Here is a 24584-nt window from a genome sequence, read left to right as displayed (position 1 = left end):
CCTCTTTTTAGTCAAGTTTAAAACTACAAATAGCATATAGGTCGAGTCAATGAAAATATTTTAATGAAAAAAAACATTAAATTCAGTATTGCAAATGAAAACATAAAATAAATCAAATATCTTTCAGGTCAAGTGGCTACTAAATACAATGCAACTAAAATGAAATATTAAAGTAAGTAAATTAATCTTTTTCGTCAAATAAATAAAACGCAGATTAAAAAAAAAAAAAATCAATAATCATGACAAAAAACAATTTTGGTTCAAAGTGCAACCAGTAAAAATATTACAAACAAATCATTTTTTTGAACACATTGAATGTTTTATTAAAAAAGAGAAGTTATAACAGTATACTTTTTACACGACTATTTATGAGGTTATAAGCCTATTCATGGAGAGCATTTGTCCTTATCTTTTTTGACAAGCATGCCCACTTCACAATGTCAAAAAAAAATAAAAATATAAAAAGGGGTAACAGAGGTGGGGGGCAAGTGAGAGTGGTGCTGTAAGACCGAGGACGCACGTTTTGGGTAAATGAAAATTAAACACACTAGGTAGCAAAGAGTACATGCTGTGTGTGGGTGTGGGTGTTGACGTGTCCAAAACTCGGAAGAACGGGAATGGGAGGTGTGCATGCAAGTGCACAATAGGTAGACACGGTGGGCGAGCACGCTGTGCTGAAATACAACAGAGGCTCCCTGACCGCAACACAAGTCAACTCTTTGTCATGTTTCGAGATACACCAGGGAAACTAGAGACATTTTGCTCATTTGGTTAAAAAGTTAATTTAGTTTGGAAATGAAGACTCCTCGAGCCAAATCCATTTGCAATGCAAAGGCAGGTTTGAGTTGACTTTTTGTCCACACCAACAGCAGGCTGAGGGTGAGTATATGATCACTTTATTACCCAGCAGATGCAAAATGCTTCTTAAAAAGCAAAAGTATGACTTCAACATAAAGAGAGCTGTTTGTTTTTTGGTTTTGTTTTTTTTCCCAAAAGGTTACAATTCAAGGGGCTTTTTTTTTATGTTTCTCTTATTCAACAATCTAAAAAGCAAGAATTCCAATCTGGATTACTTTTAAAACAAAAAACTCTCTTCAAGTTCACGACATTGCTGTTTGGTGGTTAGGATTAAGAATGACAGGAAAAAAAAAGGAGGGGGAGTAAGAACGCTATTTTGGCAGCTTCCAGAGAAAATTCGAAAGCTGAATACGAATCTGAATACGACCTTTTTAGGTTATCCTGAGTGGGCTCTCATCCAAAATCATCTTAGGAGGAAAAAAAAAAAAAAGAACCTGCATCCCGCTACACTCTTTAAATGTACCGCGGACGCAATGCAAACCAAGGACGTGGTGCCAGCTTTCCATGTGCCTCTTGTTTTGGATGGACTACGCTAGGAAACATCTGTACAAATGAAGCATCTTATACCTATCATCACACGACAGACGCCAGCTAACTTAAAAAAAATAAAAAAAAAAAAAAAAAAAAATCTGACTAAAGCCATATGAATGCTATCTATTTGGAGGACTTGCAACTCCGAACTAGCTATGTGTTAGCATCCATCGAAGTGGAGATTGTCCAAAGAGGAAGAGGAGTACCAAATGTGCTTTTTTTTTTCTCTCCTTTATCCCCTTCCTTTTTTTTTTTTTTTTTTTTTTTTAAACTGTTGTTGACGAGGCACGAAGGAAGGGAGTTGAGCTGGGATCCACACTACTGCATTCTCGGAAGGGGGAATACATTGCGAGGTCCTCTCCGAGCACTTGGACTGCCGTGTTTGGTACTGTAGACACACAAATGTGAAAAGAAAAAAAAAAGAGAAAAAATCCAAACATCTCGTCTCCTTCCTTCCTGCATCGGGGTAAAACTGAGGCGAAATGAAAACGGGGTGAAAACGGACCTCGGGTGAATCCAAAGCGTGCTCAGAGCAGCGGCGTCATGTTTGATGACGTCGTTTGTTCTGGTGACCCTCCCCCGCAAAAAAAAGTGAGTAACTGCCAAGCCGGCATCCAAAAAACGGGGTCGCATCCGTCCGTGAGCATAGCGACATACCCTGTGCGTGATTGTTCGTCTTTGTTCAAATACTGTCTTTGCGTTGGGCGCCACAACCCCTTTGACACACACACACAAGAAAAAAAAAAAAAAAGGTGGGGGTGAGGAAGCGATGCCGAAAGGGGAGGGGAGGAGGAATCTAGATATTTGTAAAAATCCTTGTTTAGTAACAATAATAATAATAAAAAAATCAAGGTGTTTAAATATGAATATTATAAGTCTGCTTTGTCATGGGGTTAGGAAATCAAATATAGTCTCTGTGGGGTGGGGGGGGGGGGGGGCGGGGCTTGCAGGGGGAGGACGACGTCCGCTACTACAACTCCATATCCTGGGCCTCGTCCTCGGAGAAGTCGGACATGGAGCTTTCGGATGAAGAGTCGCCCGCCCCCTCCTCTTGCTCCTTTAGTGCCTCCTCTGTTGCATATTTCTGGATGTACTCTGCACGCACAAGCACAACAATACGTCACAAAACGCATCACCGGAACATGTTTTTTTTTTTTCTTGTCTTCTGCAAACCTTTGATTTTCTGCTTGTACTCCTCTGGCCTGTGCAGGTACATGGCGGCCGCGTCTCCGTTCAAAGGGTCAATGGGGTTGGGGTAGGCCAGCAGCTGTGGCAGGAACGACTCAAAGATGTTGGTCAGGTCTGGCGAGCGTGGAGGAAACAAAAAGACAGTAAATACAAGGTAGTGCCACAATTCTCTTCTCCGAACGAGAGAAGTTAAGAAAAACTCAAATCACTCACCCACTTTGTTGCTTTTCGGTTCAGTTTCCTGCTCGTCATAATCCACTATGCATCCGAACTGCCTGCTATATGCATGTTAGCAGTTGTCCTCACTAATCTAATAGCATGGCTAATAGTTTTCAAGGTCTCATTCCATTTAATTTTTTTTTAGACCATTTAAGACTTTGTTCACATTTTCTGACCAAAATGGGATCAAGTTTTGACTCCCGTGGTTCGAACAGAATTTTCTTCTAGTCATCAGGACTGCAATGCTAACAGTGCTAAGCTAACATTAAATGTCAAGGCCCTTCTGTTTGCGAGCTCCTGCGGTTCTGCTCTCATCTGCTAGGTGTCGCCACTGAGGCCCTGAGAGACTTGAGTCATAAACTTGCACTTCCCCAGTAAAGCTTTTTGTGCTGTGGTCTAGCAACACAGCCAGAATCATAATAAAAATAAAAATAAAAAAGGTCACCGGGAGAAGAGCCTCGCGATTGACCGTCATTAAATCATCTGTCACAAAGAAGCTCTGACCTTTCTTGGCGGTGGTGTTACCTAGTTAGTAATCATTCAACTCCCCCATCAGTAAGACACACACATAGCCATGGACCCACTCACCGTAAAGGGCTGTCCACGTCTGGTTGATGACATCTAAACACACCGTTCCTGACCTGGTTTGGAAGAGCAGAAGACATGTTAGAAAGTGTGTTGTTTTTGACATAGTGGATTCGATTTTTTTTTTTTTTAAATTATCTTGGTTTCAATGTGGTCAGCCAAGTTTTGCTATTTGCTTCATTCATTGCGGTAATCGACGGCCGTACGTGTACTTACGCTTCGTCGATGTTGGGATGAAAGATTTTGTTCATGAATCCTGAAAGTTAACCCAAGAAATGATCTTTAAAAACACATTAATTCTGACAACGGAGGTGGGGAGGGCGATCTTTACCTATTGATGGCGATTTGAAGGGGTATTTATCGGGCAGATCCACTCGCACTTTCCACACGCCGCCCTCGTACGGCGCTGAAATACAACAGGAGACGTTTGTTATTTTTATGAAGACACATTAATTCGAAGAAAAAAAAAAAAAAATGAGACGCAAACTTACTTCCCTGCGGTCCGTAAAACTTTACTACAAATTCGTTGAGTCCACTGAGGATGGTAACTTCATGTTTGCTTTCGATGCTGATTGTCTGTCAAGGACTTGAATTCACAATTTTTTCTTTTTTTTTTTTTTAAAGTAGGAAGTCTCTTTAACTGCACAGATAGTAGCAGCTGGCTTGTCAGTCCTACTGGAGTGTGTATCCTATTAGATTTTTGCAGTGACCCCACCCACCTCCCCCCTCCCCAAGGGGTCAAATCAAACCGAAGGGTTATTTTAAGCTCGGGCGAAAGCGAGCGGAATCCCTGACCTGAGCCAGCTAAACGTGTCACCGCTTGGCCTGGGTCGAGACGCCGGGCGGTGACTTTCGAAGGACGTCCAAGAGATTGCGAGGTGTTAGCGTGCTAACATCGTGCGACTCGAGGCCCTGAAATTGGACCTGTGGAAAAAAAATTAAACAGTGCAATTTTTTTTTTCTTTACTGTTTCAAATGGCTTCTTTTAACTAAGTTCGATTCATTATCGTTTGGAAGCGACGCCAGGTTCTACGCCGAGCTACACCCCCACTCTCCTTTACCTTGGATTAGTATAGATAAGTCATAATCTGTGGTTTGCACCGGTTGTCATTATCTTTTTAACCACACACACACAGCCAAACCTAAACAGAATCAATCCCTTATCAAAACTTACTTTGCAAAAGCACCTGAAAAACATGTGGAGCACAAGTTATAAACAAGCCTGACAAACTACTTTCTCTACTACAATTAAGCATTTATCCCTCGCTGACCACAGTTTAACTTTTCAAAGTGGTTCAAGGGCAGAAATATGCTGCAAATGGTGCTTGTGGTGTAGACATGTCTTATTTTCATTCCTTAAAAATATCCCGTCCTGACCAACATCTTTCCAAGTATGGAAAACAAACAAGGCAGGGAACTTACTTTTTTTTTTTTTTTAAACTGCCTCCCATCATGTCAAATTTGTTTTAAAATGAGGAAGACAAATTGCATCATTGTCACATTTCAAGTACACAACATCCCTATAAATATCTATCACCACATAATCTAATAATAATAGCAACTCATAAAACAGCATCTACTACTGACCACCAGCTGACGTGGAATGGAAGCCATAACCGAGCTTCTCTGGCAAACGAAAGGTTGACGTCCCTCGAGCAACTTAAGAACACGTGACGGCCGAAAGCTCAACAACATTGCTCATTATGCGCCGCCGCCCGACCGTATGCACTTTAGCTGAAATCAAAGATGAAGCTAATAGACTGCAGTCCTCCGAAAGCAGCGTTAGGCTAGAATAAGGTCAGCCAACAAAGCGGCGAGCTGCGAACGTGGGGGAATGAAGAGAAGGTGAAAGAGCGATGGCAAAAGCTAGTGAGAGACATCTTTCCCTTGAAGGCTAAATGACATCATCGCTTTGCAATGCGACCTATGGATGACAAGTCAAACATTTCAACACAAGTCAAACATGAAAATGAGTTGCCACTGCAGTGTTACAATGTAACGACAGATTTAGAAGCTATCCAGTAATTCGCAGAAGAGTTCCAAAACAAAAGTGGGCTCGTATAAAAGCCTTGTGGTACACAATTATACACACCCCATACCAAATATTGTTGTTCCTGAAATTGTTCGGCGGCAGTGTTCCAATGTGTGACGGCACGATAGGCGTGCTATTTTTAGAAACACCAAACTGAACCCCGACAGCTCTACAACAAGTCCAAACAAAAGAAGTGGTGGTAATCAAGTTACTCCACTTACAACAGCTGTCAACTACTGACTAAAAATGTCTATTACGGGCACAAATATTGATTTAAGAATATTAAAATGTCTGTTAAGTGCTTGAACTCGTAGCATGGGTTTGCGGGTAAGGGCCTTAAAGATAAAAGGCAGGAAGTATTGCAGCCGTCCAACCGGCGTGGGAGTTTCCTCTTCCGAAAAATTACAGCAGCGACGTGACGACGGGCATGAAAAGTGTACGTTACAAATTACAACCAAACCATACAACAAAAAAACAGGATATTAATGTTAACATAGTGCTACATAGAACTATTGAAAACCCCAAAAATAGGCACAGTTTAAAAATAATAATAATAAACACAAAAGGACATTCATTAGCAAGATGCTACGGCGGTGGCTAACAATTAGCCAGTTACCAGCCAGATGCTAATCTGAGCTCACTAAAGTCAACTTATTCACTCAAATTTCCTGACGCCCATGTCACTCACCTACTTTTAGTTGCAAATATAGTACATAACATGAGCTAAAGTGACCCAAAACGATTATTTAATGAATCAAAAAGATTTTTCTGCTTCTTCCCTACTACAATAATGTCATCATTTACCACAACAGATGGAAACTAAAACCACAGTCAAAGCAAATACAACTCGAGTGATTCCGCCGCCATCCAGTCAAAATTGACTATGCACAGCCGCACCCCCCTGAGGAGAATTCAATTTGCTCACATGCAAACGCGTGCGGCGCATCTTTGGAATGCTGCACAGAGCGAAATGCGCATATGACTGGTGAAGAATGGCGACCGGGGCTGGCGCTGCTGTGGGAGTGACGCTAGCTTTGCTAAGACCCGTCTTGAATTGGTGGAAAGGGGGGCTCAACTGTCAAAACCCATCTGCTAAGCCAGCTAAGCTTGGAGGGTCTGCTCGAAGGACGCCGTGGTATCCGTTGCCGCGATGAAAAACAAAATGGGCCGTTTGGTATCGGCATGTGTGGTCTGAGGAAAAAGAACCTCGCAGTGGTTTTTACATATCAATGGCAATAGAGACCCGAGGGCTGGCCGCTGTATACTGAAATCACATTTCTACTTTTAAGGGGGAAATAATCCACTGCCGACTGTACTTCTGAAAAAAATAAAATGCTTTGGGCTCAGTGCTTGCCTATTTTAATAGCATTGCCATGCAAATTCAGGCTCTACTACAACAGGCCCGGGCTGATCCTTCCCTGTATGCGAGTCTTTTGTCTCGTCGGTTTAGAAAACGAAAGCCCACCCACCGCAATCAAAAGCGACTCCCTGCGACGCTCCTCCTCTCGGACCGAATCAACGGCCTATTTACGTCAAAAGGGGAGCCTGTCGAGCAAAAACAAACAAACAATAGCATGGTTAATTATCGCAACTAAGGAGAACCTCCAGTTTGGGATCCGTGGCGACTATTTAATGAGCTCACGGGCTCACGCACAAGTTGCGATTTCAAAACTGACATGTTGATGAAAAGTGCTGACGAGGCAAAATTCTAGAAAGACTGGGTTGATTTGATCACATACCGATAAGGGAGACAAAGGTTCATGAGGTCATCGGACACACATGATGCAACAACATTGCCTTGACAATCATGGAATTGATGAACCGGCCTGCTTATTTATCTTGGATCAATGGAAATGAAGGAGCCGTGGTTGGGAGTGAATGGCTGGGGAAAAAACAAACAACTGAAAATTGAGTCCATCTGTTTTTTGTTTTTTTCAGGAGAACTCAGCCATGCATACAAGCAACATGCTGCAAAAAAAAAAAAAACGAAACCACAAAAACATGGCGTGATTGTCACCGTTCACCGTCTGTTCTCAAGACAATTTCTCACACACCGATCAAATCAATCCATCAATCAGTCAGTCTGACAACCCCTTCTTTTGGACCAGTGCAGCTTCAGCAGCTTGGATTTAGCCGGTAGCAGGAGGCCGAGGTCACAGAAAAAAAAAAAAAAAAAGACAAAAGAACTCGAGGCCGCTGATGCTATCCGGATGTCGTGGTTTAGTAGCTCAACAATGGGGGAGGCTGAATGACCAAGTGGAGAGTGGATAAAGCACCGATTTGGCATTCAGCCTCAGGAGGGAGGTGAGCGAGCGAGCTGTGTGGAACTGGGAGGGGGGGCCTCAAATTATTATTTTTTTTTAAACTGACCCCTGACTGTGAATAAATCAGTTGCTTGAGGGCAAAACGCTGCGTCGACACTCGGGCCTCGTCGCACTCACCTGGAGGGATACAAAAATAGCCGACAAAAGACCCCAAACGCGTCACGATAGAGACCGGAGGGGGTGCTAAGCGCTGAGGCACGGACCTCAACTCCCCACCGTGCTGAATATAAATCGTGAGTCGCCATGCTTCACAGAACTACTACACAATCATTTACAAGACCTTTCAGCGGTGACTGAAAGGTAGAATACGACGTCTATGCAGCCGCCGGAAGGTAACGACATTTCAAAAGGGAACCATTTCCCTAAGAACACACCAGAAAAGTGCAGTTAACAGACAGCGAAATACAAATCATTGATGCGTGTCAGCTTTATACATTGTTACGATCTCAACCCGTTTACAACACATTTCCACGAATATTAACTACATATGAAGCGTTTCTGTTCCGCCCTGTTCCCTAGCGCCAAATTCCACCATCCAGATGCCACAAGAGCTCGCATTCACCATGGGCTTAAGTCCTTTGTGGTCAACCTGTGCTCGAATTCCAGCGGCTCGCTGCTAGAAAGCGCGGGCAAAGCAAGCAGGCGATGGATGACAAGTGCAAATAATAGCAAGGCAAAAACAAAGTGAGGGAAGAAAAAAATCCTGTCGCTAATGCGATTTCATGTCGCAAAAGAGATGGCGTTATCATCTCATTAAAATAGTACCACGCAGTCATGTGACTGGAATGCCATCACACATGAAGGCCGGTCGCAATAACATCAACCGGACAAATCTCGGCACGACGACACACCGATTTTCATTTTCAGGTATTCCCTCACGATCCTCTCGCTCTAGATTCCGAAGCTCTCGGGTGGCTCGCCCACTTTCTGGTTTTGGTTTACGGCAGTTAAAGGGGGGTGCTGTAAGGACAAGGATCAGCAAATGAGTCCCGCGGTGGCGAAAAACTCTTCCTGAACATTGCCGGCAGGGTTACACAAACATGCATTGTCATGCAACGCAGAAATGACCCGACTTGATTCAATGCAGACAGTTCCAGGACAACTTCCCCTTATTAGGAGCAACCCAGTGGGGAAGGCACACATCTGACTAAAGCTTTACTGCCACCCCATCAGCTGTTCTAAGCACCTCCCACATGTGTTTTCTGTCTAGTAACAGCCCACCCAATGATTAGGCTTCACTGGGCTGGGACAAAAACAAAAAAATTACTGTCCTTCTAGAACAGGAGTATTTATAAAAAATTTTAAAAAGCAGCTCCAGCTGTCAGCATAAATTTCAAAGACAAAAACACGACGACTTGACAATAAACAAGACGCGTGAAAAGTTGGCCTCGCAACACCTGCAGTGCACCTTCACCTGCCTGCCACGGGGTCACCTATTTTCAACGAATGTTTCAATAAATGAGAAAAAAAAGGGCACACGTCGGGCTTGTGCTGTGTTTGCCAGGCGGCTCCACAAGTACAGTACGGTGAGCCTCGGGGAGATCAGGTGGCCATTTTGATGTTGAAAAAAAAAAAAAACCCAACCAACAAGACTTGTCGCTAGCTCGCTAAGCTAACACACAAGCTAGCCGTTCAAGTGACAGCTGCGCGAGTGCTCTTGGAAAAGCGACACATTTTCCGACACATTCTGCGAGATCTCATTTGATCGCACAACAGGGCAGGCGCTTTAGCGAACAAGAGTTGGAACAAAAGACAAAAACAGGCAGCGTTCTCAGTTGACGTCCGCTGTGCATTATGTAAACAAGCTGGTGTGCCAACGTGTAAAAGGAGGCGAAATTTGACACAAATCCTCTTGACAGCAGGCAGGGCAAAACCAGAACAGTTCGGGTGTTTTATTAAAGCCGTGCTACATTCTAAAGTGTCCCCCCACAAAATGAAAGACATTCCTGTAAAGGGCTGAGCAACGTTAGCCTCTGCTCGAGGTGCTGCAGTTATTTTTGAACACGAGACGAGCAAGCTAAACAATAAATCCCAATGTTACGTTAGTTTAGAGGTACAAAAAAGACAAGCTAGACGTTGTTAGCTCGTTGAATTGAATCGTCAACTTAATGGCACACGGGTTACGAATAGCCCAGGCTTTGATAACAAAATGTTGTTTACACAAACACTAGTCAGTGACAATGGAGGCTCTATGTGTGTTAAGACAACAGGACAAACGTCAATAGAAGGTTAGCTCGTATCATAACCCTACCTACAAAGGATGAAAAGTGGCCCAAGACGCAAATGAGGCTTGTTTATGTTGTTTTCAAAAAAGGATACAGTTTCACCACGTCGGTGTCCATTCGCCTTTTGCCCGGACTTGGAGACGACATTTTTGCGATTTCCACCGCAGAACACAGGCAGGTCAACGGAAAGCTAGCCCCCGACACGCCAGAGAGACCAGCAAACGTCACTATCCGAAAGTTAACATTGGCTTGGGGGAAATGTTGGCCGCAAACACTTCTTCTCGGCTTGAGCGTCTCCGTACTACTCTGCGGCCGAACTAACGTTCGACAGACGACTGGCGTTCACTGCCTCTCAGCGCTCTGGCCATGGTTCTGACAAGCTGGGATCCCTCCGCGCATACGTCATAAATGCGCGACCCGACGTCATTGTCGACGGACATTTTTGTAGTTTTTAATGTAGAGCAAAAAAGCGAACGTGGTAACAGTCTGATGAAACGCGTTTCTTTGTTGCAATCGCTCAAAAGACATCATAAATTCAATTATATGACCCTTTAGGATGAAAAAGACAGCTTTGGAACTAGCAAGCGAAAAAATTGGTCTGTTAACATGTAATATAGCTTTAACTGTTAATGAATCGATACAATTTAGGACATGTAAAACAGTAAAGTATTTCATGTTAATTCCATCAAGAGCAATCTTACTCCAATCAATTTCCTAAAGGTTTATAATAAATTTGAACATTACACAACATTTCAGAGGACAATTTTATTAACCAACACATGCATGATAGTGAAGACTAGATAAGCAATGTGATGTGTGTGTCACAAGAAGGCAAATAAAAGGTCAAGGCAGCTAAGTTCCAACATGATCAATGTTCATGGCACACAAGTCATACAAAATTGCAATCATTAGGAGTGACTTTCTCATCCTAGTCATCCCATTTATGAATTGAAGTGATATTCTAACACACGCTGAAAGTAAATATCGCCTATCCAGTGTCGAGCCTTTCTAGCTCCTTCTCATCGCCAGGGATTTCCTGTAATGGACAGATTTTTTACACACAATTCACAGATTACTATTAAACATGGCGTGCTTGTATCCCAAAATTCAGTAAAGACTCGTTAGTCTTCCTCCAAAGAGCGATGGGATATGATATAATTGCTCATTTCATCAGTTCAGTGGTGAGATGTTTTAGTGATGGTTCCTACTGAGATGGAGCAGATACCTGCCACTGATGGAAAATAGCAAACACTCTTTTGGCTCGATCAGGTGGGCCCTGAGAAGACAAGACAAAAGAGAATGTGAGATAATGCGCCAAGTCATATTGGGACAAAGTACACCAGCCTAACGTGCCTGTCCTGGACTTCCAGCCGCTGTGTTTGTGCTCTTTTGAGGCAGGAGGAGGTCAAGGACGGCCTTCCAGACTTCCTGATGAGGTGCTGGCAGGGAATCTGAAAGGGGCATGGCCTGTGGATCCACATTCTCTTTTCCAACGGCCACCCAGGGACACCAGTCTCTGTGCTGAGCCAGCGGGTCGAACGAATTCTTGTGTATGACCTCGTCCTAAAAGTGCGAGCGAATCATTTAATTCAGTTTGGGGACTTTGAGGCTGAGGGGAGGGGGGAGTAGAGGCACTTACAGCTAATGAGAAGCACAGGCGTTTGGAAGGATGGGACAGACAGTCTTCTTGCCCACGGCTCCGTGTAGCAGGCCTCTTGCCCTTTATCAAGGGATTCAGCGGCTCTTCGACAGGACTGGGTGAATCTCGACTTCGAGCTCGCAAAGTGCCCTCACCCTGCAGAATGGGTTACAAATTTTTGATAGCCTGCAGGGAGCATCACTCATGAAACTTTAATGAAAGCTTGCCTGCTCAGTGCGGCAAGAGTCCTGGCTTCTCAGTTTCATACGACTCGGAGTAGACGGAGTTGTGGGCAAGGGAGGGGTGGACCGTTCCCCCTGGCTCTCCTGAGCGGGAGTCGAGGCGGCCGGAGCGGCTGTAGCGTCCGTCCCGGCATCGCTGTCACCACTCATGCCTTCCATTTGGTAGAAATTCCACAGGCCCACTTTGCGCATACAGTAGGAGCAGTTGAGGATTGGCAGCATGGTGATGTCCACGCCTGGGCTGAGGAAACAAGAGACAATGTGATACTTAATCCACAATGGTAGTGAGTTGGAGGGAAGAGGGAAGGGAGCAAAAACAAAAAGAACTATTGTATTGAAATTAAGGGCCAAGTTTAAATATACAAATGTTGACATTCTTCTTCGGTTTTAAATCTTCTTAGTCACAGTGTCCCATAACCATAACCTGGTCCAACTCACTTTGCAGCCCAGCCACAAATAGAAACGATGCACGCTGCCACTTGGACTGCAAAAGGTTCCGAGGATGTAGTTCCCTTTCTTTTTTGTTCCTCCTCTATGAGCTGCAGGATGGCACTAATGACATCCTCAGTCAGTGACTACAAAACAAAAAGACAATTGTAATATCGGACATGTCCAGATGATTTGTCTTATCCAAGTCCATGCTTCCTCACCATTAATTTCAGCTGCTCAGGCTTCATCGATGGAAGCTGTTGTCCAAGCATACAAGCGCTTTGATAACGTTCTATAAAGGCGGTCAAAAGTTCTGCGGGCTCTCCTGCTGTCACAATCCATAACCGTTCTGAAACACAAAACATTCGGAGAGTCAACAAATGTGGGGTTAAAATGGCTCATTAGACGTTTTAATCGAAGTCAAACGTTCTAACCTGGACAAGGAAAGTCAGGCCAAGGACAAAATTTCTCATGTTTTGTCTGGAGCTGCCTGGACAGTTCTGCGATGCGGGATTCATCTAGTTGAAAGGAGAAAAGTGTCATAGGAGCCCCGGATTAAAGCCCGGGTCATTCATTCATCTTACATTTCTCGAAGTCTAACGTGAGTTGTAGCGATGCGCAGAGGAAGGCCTGGCAGCTGGAGCACTTGAGCATGTCGTGGGCGACGTTGATCCAGCCGTAGCGGGCACACATGAGAGGAGAGAGCGCCCGGGGTTTCCCAGCCCATTTCAAACAGTTCTGTGCTAAGGAATTCTTATTAAAATAATTTATATAACTTTAATTTTAAGGATAACAAAAGGATATAGCGTATGATTGCACTCGACTGAAAAAGGCCTCTTTGTTGGTTGCTTCACAAGATGGAGTGTTGCTACTGACTTCAGAGTCGTTTGAATCACTTTGTCCACTGCAATTCCAGAAGGACACAATGTGGCACATTAAAGTTTCATAATTTACACATTTTTTCCATCGTGAATGCATGGTTGTAACATGAATAGGCCGAAGAGAGACACTTCTAATCTTAGCTTGAACATCATTGCCAGCATTCATCTGACAGTCTCCACCCCCTGACCAAATGGCCAAGGGAGATAAAATTTTGCATCACATGCTTTACACAAGTAGTAGAGATATTGCATGCAAAGAAAGTGCAAGACAGATGATGATCTACAAGCTCTCATATGGGAGAAACGCCTATTTTCGTGCTTTTTATTGTGTTATATAGCTACCATGCTTCCAAGTTAGCCAGAGGATTAGCCAAAATGTTGCACAACGAAGTCGTAAAGATCGGATTAAAGTTGTTGTTTTTTTAAACCCACCATTGGGTAGCGGTGCCAGCTGCAGAGACCCCCTCATTGAGAAGCTTTCGGATTTTCTCCGGGGATGCAAGGGGAGATTTGTTTTGATTGGAGTTACCGAGGCGATCCCCACGACTGTTGCCGAGAGCCGCCATGTTGGGCTTTTTCTTCTTCGGTTCGTCAATGGCGAAGGTGAAATAGCTTTTAGGTCCATTAGCGCCACCTAGTAACATTGCACGACCGTCATGGAAAAATATGAGGGGTCAAACTTAAATTATGATAGATCAGTCGATGCTTCTCAATCCTTTTAAACTAAATAACAGCTGAAACAACATTAGCGTTCCAAGTATCACCAGAATGAACAACACTGAAAAAAATAGCCTAGTAGGGCTAAGTACAAATCGAGATGAATGTTTTTATTCCTAAAAGCTGTATTTATTATTATTGCAGGCCGCTGTAACATCATACACACTTCAACATCAGCACCAGGCTTACAAAAGGAAAACTAATTTCAGAAAGATGACCTCCAAAGCCCTCACACAAACAAAACGTAATAAGGCAAAAACACTAAATTAATAAAATGTTTTTTAAACCACTATAAATGCACAATTTATAAATTGGCTAAAAGTGGAATTTCCAGCAGGAAAACAAAACATCACGAATAAGATAAGAGAAACAAAGGCTTTTTCAAGTTGGGCAAGAACTTGTTTTGTAGGCCATTGACCCCGCCTACCTGCAATGACGCGGCCTTCCAAGAACGCGTCCTCTGATTGGCCAAGGCTGTCGCGTAAGATGAGTGTATGGCTTCAAACCTTCTGAAGCTGCACTCGACCGCTGGTATCATTTACCATCATGTCTCAGGGGGAACTTTAGGAGCAGCTGTTTTTCCTTGGTGTGATGTTGTGAGAGAGGCCACGCTAAAACTGAGTCAAGATGACGGACGCCCAAGGCGATCACTGTCCGGACCAGTTGAATAAATTCGAGAAGCTGACAAGCAGGCCGCTACACGGTGAGCAGACGCTAGCAGATCGATCAACAACAATATTATCACGCATGCTAATGATGGTTACCTCACTGCTGTCACCGGTTGGATGACAAAGACACACACCCATACAGGTCACCTCAGTCCCCAGTCAGATTTCAGCGAGTGCTAAAGCTAAGCTAGCATCTCCATGACAACCGGCGTGTTTATTTTTACTTGGTGAAAACACGTTTTTATTTAAGTGTAATGACTTCATCTCTGCTGTTGTCAGGTAAGGTAGTTAACGTAAATTATTCTTGAGAAAAATGGTATTTACAAATTTACAGGTGACTACACTCCTGGACAGTTAAATACTAGGTACATCTGATCACCCCCCCCCCCTGCCATTGTCAATCAAAGTACAACATCTATGGAAAATTGCAATGCAATGAAAGTCACCTCCTATGTGACCTTTTTGCTCCTCAGGTCGTCGTACTCCCCCTGCCCGCAGTGGCCACCGCTGTGTAGCCGACAACACGAACCTCTATGTATTCGGGGGGTACAACCCGGACTACGACGAGTCGGGCGGCTCAGAGAATGAGGACTACCCGCTGTTCCGAGAGCTGTGGAGGTACCACTTCGCTACGGGCCTATGGCATCAGATTCAAACGGAGGGCTACGTGCCCACAGAACTAGCCTCCATGTCAGGTGAAACATTGGATGAATTCCAAAATGGAGTCAATTCTCAGATAAAATAAAAATGCTAAGATACTACTACACCGATACCTCTGTTTCCTCATTGCAGCCGTATTGCACGGAAACAATCTCCTGGTATTTGGCGGCACCGGAATCCCCTTTGGGGAGAACAATGGCAATGATGTTCACGTTTGCAATGTCAAGTACAAGCGGTGGTCCCTGCTCAACTGTCGCGGGAAGAAGCCCAACAGAATCTATGGACAGGTAATGTTTACTATTCCACATTGAAGACTAACAGATCAAGATTAAGCTGTTTTTCATCCCTTATCCAGGCGATGGTTATCATAAACGGCTTTCTCTACGTGTTTGGCGGCACGACCGGGTACATATACAGCACAGACCTGCACAGGCTGGACCTGACTACCAGGGAGTGGAGCCACCTCAAGCCCAACAACCCTCCAGATGACCTACCCAAAGAACGGTATGCTCTCACATTTTCGCTCTAACAACCAACCGTGTCAGCGTTATGCAACACGCCGTTACAGGTACAGACATGAAATAGCACAGGACGGACAGAGGATCTACATTTTGGGAGGAGGGACCTCGTGGACGTCTTACCCTCTAGACAAGGTACCTGGGAAATATTCAATAGCGCTATTAAGCTAATATTTTTTTTAATGTGTTATTCTGTGTGAAACAGATTCACGCATATAATCTGGAGACAAATTCCTGGGAGGAGATTGGAACAAAACCTCATGACAAAATAGGTTTGTGTTCTATTTCAACATTATTTCACTACAGATGTTTTGTATTTTAACATGCATGGTTCTGATAGGGTTTCCCGCTCCTAGAAGATGTCACAGTTGTGTCCAAATAAAAAATGGTAAGCGCTTTTCAATAAATTATCGCAATCATTTTGGGCTATTTTACTTACTCTCTTTTTTTAAGATGTATTTATTTGCGGTGGCTACAACGGCGAGTTTATTTTGGCTGACCTGTGGAAGATCAACCTGCACACGTTTCAGTGGAGCAGGCTGCCCGCCGTGATGCCCGAACCGGCTTACTTTCACTGCGCCGCCGTTACGCCGGTGGGTACGAGCCATCAAAACATAGAGGGAAAAAAAATGAGAGAAAAGATAAACAGAAGCAGTAGTTACTTGTTGCTCGGCAAAATTTCTGGATGACACTTGAAATAATCACATTAGACTTACTTTTTGTTTTTTGTCCTTCCGGGAAGTCGGGCTGCATGTACATCCACGGCGGCGTGGTGAACATCCATGAGAACAAGAGGACCGCATCTCTTTTTAAGATTTGGCTGGCCGTGCCAAGCTTGTTGGAGCGGTGCTGGGAGAGCCTCCTCCAAGCTTTCCCCCACCTCGCCAACCTACCTGCCAGGCAGTTGCTCAATCTAGGCCTCACACAGGAACTCATCGAGCGCTTGAAATAACAGACTTGGACGTGTAAGGAGACTTTCCTCCTGTGCCATAAATTTAAAGATGCCTTCATTTGTGTTCATGCTGAAAATTTGGGATTTCTTTGCCATCCTGGAACGGACAAGATGCCTTTTTTTTTTTGCTCCTCACCCTGTCATCAGCAGTCGGAGATACTTTACTTTGCCAAATTATGACTTGTTTCTCAAATTTATCTCAATACTTGTAATATTTTTAAAAAATTCTGTGCAAAGGATGGCCCATGTATATTTATTGAAAGGACTACTCTGAACACACGATCCTGTTTTTTTAGTTTTTAAAGCCTCTTTGTTTTGCTTGACAGCTTAATTGTTTACTGTCATGTTATATGAACCTATCATCTCAAAAAAGGAACTTTAAAACCTTATGTAATTATTAAAAGTCCATTTTAATTTTTTCCCCCCCATAATCACGTCCAAGAGAGGGTCAATAAAAAATGCATTGGAGATCAATCACTATATAGAATTTGCAACTTTTACTTACAACTTTTTTTTAAGTCACGTCACTGAATTTGGTGCACTGTCTTTTTAAATGCTTTTTCTTCAAATAAAGTTTAACGCCCTCTCCGACTTTTGAAATTGTTGACTACAGGCAGTGCCTTGACATATTAAAACAGTTGACATATTAAAACAGTTAAACTGAACACACAAAATTACAATTGTTCCCCGCATTGTCAGGTGATATTAGTTTTATTCTGATCACACAACTGTACTTGCACCTGACTTAATTTGTTAACCGTGACCATTGTAATTATGTACACAAAAGGTTCGTCTGACTATACTGTTGAGTTGTCAATAAAGTTGAGTTGAAAACTCATACTAGTCTCAGATAAATTGTATTTATTAAACTTATTTAACAAAGAACAGCAGGTATAAACAGCAAATATCTATTTAGAAATATAAAGGCAAGATCTATAACACTAAACATTTTCTTAACATTAGAAATTCTTCAGTTTATGCATGCTTACCAAAAATACTGGATTGGATTTTTTTTTTTTTTTTTAGTGAGTATATTAACAAGCGCGTGGGGATGGAGCAAAGAAATAAAGAGCCAAAAGGATGAGGTAAACCACGACCAGAGCAGTGCCTATAAATAAAAAAAAAAAAGGTTGAATATTCCTCCCACAACAAAAGGATTAAAAAATATGTCACAGACTTACCCTGAAAGTAGTCACATTTTCCATCCATGAGGATATAGTTGACCAAAATGACGCTGAAGATACTTGCCCAGAGATGGATGTCACTGAACAGCAGCACAAATCCCACGTCCTGTCAACAAATATAAAATGGAAACCTCAGCCACAATAACAAATAGATATGGACATCCTTAAAGAGTGAATTTACTTACGTAAAATGCGTTGAAGAGGATAAGCAGTGGGATCTGAATCATGCACACTTGCACGGCGATGCAGCTCCCAACTTCCAGACTGGGACAAAATAATATAAAGCATGTTTATGCCATTGGCTGAGCTAGAAGGGGGGGGGGGGGCTGCGGGGGCACTGTTCCCCCCTAAAATATAATCAGACCCCTCCCCGGTGCCAAGCCAGATTTGTTTAACCTTCTGAGATATCCCCAACCACCCCATGGCCCCCCAAAGGAGAAAATCCCAGGTCTGCCTCTGGTTTATCAAACTGCATACCTCAAACTGATGTTATTCTGCAGCGCAAACTGGATCCCGTTGACAATTTCGGGAAGCTCGGGCACCATCGCCAACAAGGTCACGCCAATGAAGTACTGTAGAAGGCAGCAGGGATGTTAAATAAAAAGACGGGAGGATAATTTTTTTTTTTTTAGCACCTGGGAGATGGAAGAGCTGGTCAGCATGGGTTTGATGTTGTCCGTGCTGAGATCGGCGCAGCAGGCCATCAGCAGCGTGGACAGGATGAGCATGGCGAGTGCCCTCCACCGCGACCAGTGGACCACGTGATGACCTGACGAATGGATGTCATGGCCTCTATATTTAGCATCAACCCGCATTCCACTTCACGTGACCCACATGCTACCTGTAGCAACGAGGCTCGGCGGGACAATGCTGGCATTAATGCACGAGTTGGCGGCGAGGAGCGGGCCAGCGGCGCCCTCGCCAACGCGGGTGGCAGCGGCTGTGCCCTCGTCGACGGCGTGGCTGCCTTGGCCGCTGATGTGGATGTCGTAGATGTGAGAGTGGGTTTTTAGCGTGAAGATCAGGCCAATGAGGTAGGCGGCGGGCAGCAGGAGGGAGATGGTGTACACCAGAGGCCTGAAAAAGAAATTAAAATCTTTGGAATTATCGGAACGTCTACATGGTCCTCTTGACTTACTCTATGTGCATCATAATCAACTGGGGGTCCGTTTTACTCTGCAACAAAAAGACAACAAGTAAGACAATTCTCCAGAAGCATTCAGTTTAGGAATCGCCGGCAGCCGACCGTGTCGTAGTGGCAGTCTTTGCACACGAAAGGCACGCTGGCGTTGCCGGAAATGTTGTAGCAGCCCTCGCACACCAGGCTTCCAAAGGTTTTACAGAAGAGGGTGGGAGCAAAAACACCTAAGCAAAAAAAAAAAAGAAGAGAGAATTGATTATGCTCTTTAGAGAAACAAACTGCATTTCAAACATACCTCCAACGGATATGAAGAGCAAAGCTGAGCTCACGCCGGCCGAGCGGCTGTTAAATCGCTGCTCCTGGTGTTTAATGCCGCCGATAATCATACAGATACCCTGTGGGGAGGGGGGAGGAGTTGTGATGCATTCATCCACACAACTGAGATCAGTCGGGAGGCTTACGGGTATAAAAAGGATGCAGCCCAGCAGTGTGCCAGTGAGGGCGGCCTTGACGACCTCCTCGTAGCACTTGGAGGCGCTGCGGTGACCCTGCAGGAGCGCCGTGATGTAGAAGGTCATCTCGGTGATGGAACCGAATGTGGCGTTCACCACCGCGCCCACCGCGAAGTTGCTCTGAGCCGAAATGCTGCGAGAAAAAAAATGAATTAGCTGAATCATAATTTGAATTTGAAAGAAGGTCCTATTTTCAAATCGAGATGGAAATTAAAATATTTTTCAAGTTACCTGGCGATGCCCATGCCGATGTAGTATGACAACGGGATTATGGACGTGATAGCCGCGGCAAACTTGGTCTCGGAACTTAAGTATTTGTGGTTCTGGTCACTATAGCCGATTAGCAACGTGATTATTACGAAAGGAAGGAGATCTGCGAGGAAACATGGATGTAAGGAGAATAAAAAGCAACACGCTAAATTTGCTCAGACTTCAAAAGGATACTTAGTGCAAAAATGTTGATCCCTTGCACGGTGTACTTGTAGTAATAAACGTTGACGGCGCGGTAGCAGCACAGGATGACTCTCGCCTCGCACCGATTCGTCTTTAAAAGTAAATTACAGAGTAGTATTGACGTCTCGTGATGACGGGGGAAATTCCTGGTTACCTTTTCCAGAGCGCGGATGTGAACGTCCTCGGGCGCCATGAGGAGGATGACGGCCATCGTGCGGGCGTTCATTTTGGAGATGGGGATAGTAAACACCAGCAGCCAGGATATGACGCAGGCCACCGCGTGCACCACCGCTAGGACGGGATAGCCCAGGAGAAGCCACACGTAGGTGCTCACGCGACACTACAAATAAAATATAATCAAAATGTATCAATTAACAATAGCAAAAAAAATGTCAATGTAAGTTGCAGACGTGATTTTTTTCCCCACTTGGGGGAGCTATATTTACATTCACCACTGTCGTATCTGTGACTTTGAATGTGTGTGGCTTTAAAAGGCCTGGTGAATGTTGTGTGTGTCAGGGAATGAATGTAGTTATCCATCCAGACAATTTTTGTGTTTGTTTCTTCAATAAATGGCCACGCTGATCCATGATCAGTTGCAGCTCCAAATATATTAGAATTTTTTTATCTATCTCCTCACCCAGTGTTTAGACCTGGTCCGAACATCTCCTTCGGGCAACGGTAACTCAATGGGTAAAGGGGTGGACATCAGAAGAGGCCCAGAGTCCTTGGTGTCCTCGGAAACGCTCTCTTCGGGAATGACCTCACACCTCGGTGGCTTCATTGTGGATCTTATTGCCAAGTCAGCAGCCTGAGGTTAGGAAACAAACTGAATCTGGGTCATGCACATCAACACGCCGGGAAATGTAGGGGAAACTTCAGAGCATCTTACCTTTTCCACAGATTTCCCAAAAGGCCAAATAAAGTACAAGGCCAACTTAAAGCACAGTTTTCCTTTAAGAAAAAAAATAAATAAAAATCAGATGCTGAAATTTACTACAAGTCATCTTGAGGAAACAATACCAACCATAGGGGGCACCGATGATGGTCAGAAACATCACAAGACAAATGAGGAGGTAGGTTAAAGACATCCACCAGCCGAATAAAATCACATAAATGATATTCCCAAAGGTCACTACGGAGCCTGGAATACAACAAAATTGATGTTTTTAGTGATTTTAAACAACATAAAAAAGCATTTTTTGTGCTGAATGAATTCAAAGGACCTTCTTGGGGCTTGACGATGCTGAGATCCGAGTAGAGCTCTTTAACCACATCTGATTGGTCTTCGATGGGCCTCTTGGTGACATTGCCTTTCCATTTTCGGAAGCCAAACTACCAAAAAAATTCAATTAGAAATGCTACCTTTAAAAAAGTGATATAAGGTCTGTTTACTTTATAGTTGTTGGCTTCCTTGTGTGCCTCCACCTCATTCTCAGCTCTGATGGTGGTCTTGGAGGTGCTTTCATGCCAACCTTCCTCACCATAGCGCGACGGCGTGGAGCGCACCGAATTGCCGTGTGCTCCCGTGCAAGCTGCATTAAAAATATTTACATCAACATTTGTCCAAAAATGTCAAGTGAGAGTGCGCCCTTTGTCACCTCTGTGCACAGCTAAGAAACATTTGGGAGTGTAATGGCAGAAATGGATGGAAGACGGGTCAGGAGAGGGCGTCTCGGCGGCATTGACGACGAGCTCCGGGTGCTGCGATCCGATGGCAAGAGCCGTTTGGGATAATTTCCGTGGAAACGGGTGATTCGGCTCTGGGTCGTAATTCTCTGTGGAGGAATAAACACGGATGGCCAAATGGTCAGAAAGGGGCGTGGCTATCCCATACAAATGGCTGTGACTAACAACAACCTCTTGACTTGGGCACGACTGATCACATTATCAATGCATTGCTGACACACATACAATACAAAGTTGCTAACGATACTATGTGACAAAGAAGGGAGAATATTTTGACAAATTTTTCCCCCGAACAAAAATTAAATTGAATTCAATTAAAACCAACTTGACCAGCTGTTAATTATGTTCAATTTTGAGGGCTTTGTATCTGGATTTAACCACACTAAATTACTGCTTGTGGTCCCATTTAAATATAAATAAGCATGCCAAGTAAGACATGGAAAGTTAATTTTAAACACTTTGCCAAGCTTCCAGTCCAGGTTTGTTTTCCCACAGGTGACTTTGATTACACGCTAAAAAAAAAACACGAGTACCAACCCTCGAAAAAAATGAATTTGCTTACAATGATTACGTATTGCATTTGTTGCTAATGCTAAGAGGTAACTAAATGTTTTTTTGTTTTTTTTTTAAACGCACCTGTGGCGTCTACAGTGGATCTCCTCCTCAAATTCTCCTGGTCGCCTGCGGTTGGTATAGTCAAAAGCGTGGACTTTGTGAGGGACATGTTCAGCTCACTGTCATCCGTTTTTACGGCTTCTTTTTCTTCCCTTGCTTTCTTTCTACTCGTTGCTTGCTTGACCACACCACTAGTGTTGGCTCGTGAGTGAACGATTCGTTCAAAAGAACGAATGTTTTCAGTGTACGAGAGTGAACGAATCACTTCCTAAAGTGATTCGAATTTTCAGTTCATATGACTTCAACCAGTAGGTGTCGGTAATGCGCGTTGAACTGGTGCCACCTCGCCGTAAAACAAAACGAAGAAGAAAATGACGTAACTTCCTGTTCACGAACGAGTCGTGAATTGCATTTCCCGTTCACGAACTGAACGGATCTGTGAGTGAACGAGTCAGTGATTTGCATTTCCAGTTTATCGCGAGAACGAATGAGGGAACGAATCCTGACTTTCCCGTTCGCGAACGAGTCAATGGGTGAACAACCTTCCTTCCCGTGCATCAATGGATCAGTCAGTGAACGTGTTGCGTCTCCCTCCTGGCGTGAACTATGTAAGCCAGAATGTAGATTTACGATTTGCCAAGGAAAGAAAGAACCACTCACTGAAACACCACTTTTTTTATGCACGTTTTCTCCAAGCTAACGGCTAACTTTATTGCATGAAGGGATGCGCCGTTATGCAACAACGGGGAGATTATGCTTCTCTTTGGGTAATCTTGATTTTATAACACTTATAGTAATTTTTAAAAAACGTGTATGCACATATACGCCTAAATATTGTTATCCAATATATCTACTGCAATTTCAAATTAGATTGCTGGTTTGAAATTTACTTTTATTATTATTATTATTTTAATAAACATTAAAACCTGTTAAAACTTGTCTGGTGTTTTATTCCTTGTTTTTATTTTTTTGGGCATGAAACCATACAAATCTGACATTTGGTTAACTGCTTTATATGACAATATGTATATGTGTTTTACGTTGTGTAATATGTGCTGGTGTCCCCCAAAATAAAGTGTAAGTAGTCAAATACACATTTTTGACACGTACAAAAAAATGCATAAAGTTATTAGGTACACCTAAAAATGGTGGTGTACCTAATGGAGTGTCCGTGTGACGTCACTGATCAACCAGCCAATCAGGAGGTGGGGGTGAGGGCGAGTGTGGCACTTTTCACTTTCACTTAAGCTTTTTCCCTAATAAGTGGCCTGTTATTAAGTACACTTGAAAATGGCGGTGTACCTAATGGAGTGTTCGTGTGACGTCACAGATCAACCAGCCAATCAGAAAGTGGGGGTGAGGGCGGGTGTGGCACTTTTCACTTTCAGTTCAGCTTTGGCCATGATTTTTCCCTAATGAAGTGGCCCGTCATTAAGTACACTTGAAAATGGCGGTGTACCTAATGGAGTGTCCGTGTGACGTCACAGATCAACCAGCCAATCAGAAAGTGGGGGTGAGGGCGGGTGGGGCACTTTTCACTTTCAGTTCAGCTTTGGCCATGATTTTTCCCTAATGAAGTGGCCTGTTATTAGGTACACCTGAAAATGGTGGTGTACCTAATGGAGTGTCCGTGTGACGTCACAGATCAAACAGCCAATCAGAAAGTGGGGGTGAGGGCGGGTGTGGCACTTTTCACTTTCAGTTCAGCTTTGGCCATGATTTTTCCCTAATGAAGTGGCCTGTTATCAGGTACACTTGAAAATGGCGGTGTACCTAATGGAGTGTCCGTGTGATTCCCTCGTTAAGTGCACCTGCGTGAAAAGTTTTAGCTCCTGCAGAACGTGAAATGAGCTAAATCTTTTCACGCAGGTGTGTTTAACGAGGGTGGAAAACATATTGGAACGCGGCCCCGAGGACTAGAGCTTGACACCTGTGACCTTTGACCATGATATTTCCCTAATAAAGTGGCCTGTTATTAGGTACACTTGAAAATGGCGGTGTACCTAATGGAGTGTCCGTGTGATTCCCTCGTTAAGTGCACCTGCGTGAAAAGTTTTAGCTCCTGCAGAATGTGAAAATGACCAAAAACTTTTCACGCAGGTGCACTTAACGAGGGAATCTTGGAAAACATGTTGGAATGCGGCCCCGAGGACTAGAGCTTGACACCTGTGACCTTTGACCATGATATTTCCCTAATAAAATGGCCTGTTATTAGGTACACTTGAAAATGGCGGTGTACCTAATGGAGTGTCCGTGTGATTCCCTCGTTAAGTGCACCTGCGTGAAAAGTTTTAGCTCCTGCAGAACGTGAAATGAGCTAAA

The 24584-nt window shown here is 43.8% G+C and overlaps 4 protein-coding genes and 1 long non-coding RNA gene across 6 annotated transcripts; 1 reads left to right on the top strand and 4 right to left on the bottom strand.

Moving 5' to 3' along the window:
- Window positions 1-880: 880 nt before the first annotated feature.
- Window positions 881-10353, bottom strand: ube2h (ubiquitin-conjugating enzyme E2H (UBC8 homolog, yeast)). The gene is made up of 7 exons (XM_037242640.1): window positions 10057-10353; window positions 3873-3949; window positions 3713-3787; window positions 3598-3637; window positions 3385-3437; window positions 2563-2691; window positions 881-2484 (listed from the first exon to the last, which is right to left on the bottom strand). Exons 1-7 carry the CDS (start codon window positions 10107-10109, stop codon window positions 2360-2362), a joined length of 552 nt encoding a protein of 183 aa, XP_037098535.1. The 5' UTR covers window positions 10110-10353; the 3' UTR covers window positions 881-2359.
- LOC119116908 lies at window positions 3981-10042 on the bottom strand. Its single transcript, XR_005096387.1, has 2 exons — window positions 7153-10042; window positions 3981-6958 (listed from the first exon to the last, which is right to left on the bottom strand). It is a non-coding gene; the product is annotated as an uncharacterized LOC119116908 (long non-coding RNA).
- Window positions 10354-11115: 762 nt separating the features above from the next.
- Window positions 11116-13748, bottom strand: zc3hc1 (zinc finger, C3HC-type containing 1). 2 transcript variants are annotated; one of them, XM_037242637.1, is made up of 10 exons: window positions 13586-13748; window positions 13077-13176; window positions 12857-13007; window positions 12707-12790; window positions 12494-12621; window positions 12282-12418; window positions 11829-12084; window positions 11602-11757; window positions 11316-11525; window positions 11116-11238 (listed from the first exon to the last, which is right to left on the bottom strand). In XM_037242637.1, the coding sequence occupies exons 1-10, from the start codon at window positions 13717-13719 to the stop codon at window positions 11167-11169; spliced, it is 1428 nt and encodes a 475-aa protein (XP_037098532.1). In that variant the 5' UTR covers window positions 13720-13748; the 3' UTR covers window positions 11116-11166. The 2 variants fall into 2 exon arrangements, with proteins under 2 accessions (XP_037098532.1, XP_037098533.1); XM_037242638.1 differs by having other exon boundaries at window positions 12857-13010; window positions 13080-13176.
- A 585-nt stretch (window positions 13749-14333) lies between these two features.
- klhdc10 (kelch domain containing 10) lies at window positions 14334-17259 on the top strand. Its single transcript, XM_037242639.1, has 9 exons — window positions 14334-14573; window positions 15012-15233; window positions 15331-15485; window positions 15554-15702; window positions 15767-15851; window positions 15922-15988; window positions 16057-16104; window positions 16170-16309; window positions 16459-17259. The coding sequence occupies exons 1-9, from the start codon at window positions 14498-14500 to the stop codon at window positions 16666-16668; spliced, it is 1152 nt and encodes a 383-aa protein (XP_037098534.1). The 5' UTR covers window positions 14334-14497; the 3' UTR covers window positions 16669-17259.
- A 101-nt stretch (window positions 17260-17360) lies between these two features.
- cax1 (cation/H+ exchanger protein 1) lies at window positions 17361-22438 on the bottom strand. Its single transcript, XM_037242636.1, has 20 exons — window positions 22284-22438; window positions 21560-21736; window positions 21354-21493; window positions 21185-21293; window positions 20986-21102; window positions 20851-20912; window positions 20599-20769; window positions 20113-20298; window positions 19950-20049; window positions 19737-19878; window positions 19455-19638; window positions 19289-19388; window positions 19099-19217; window positions 18991-19028; window positions 18694-18929; window positions 18488-18621; window positions 18330-18424; window positions 18038-18116; window positions 17850-17958; window positions 17361-17776 (listed from the first exon to the last, which is right to left on the bottom strand). Exons 1-20 carry the CDS (start codon window positions 22369-22371, stop codon window positions 17703-17705), a joined length of 2460 nt encoding a protein of 819 aa, XP_037098531.1. The 5' UTR covers window positions 22372-22438; the 3' UTR covers window positions 17361-17702.
- Window positions 22439-24584: the final 2146 nt, after the last annotated feature.

Source organism: Syngnathus acus, chromosome 23 (assembly GCF_901709675.1).
Source record: "Syngnathus acus chromosome 23, fSynAcu1.2, whole genome shotgun sequence".
NCBI classification, from domain to species: domain Eukaryota; kingdom Metazoa; phylum Chordata; class Actinopteri; order Syngnathiformes; family Syngnathidae; genus Syngnathus; species Syngnathus acus.
The sequence above is the reverse complement of the archived record's forward strand: the minus strand, read 5'-3'. Positions and strand labels throughout refer to the sequence as shown.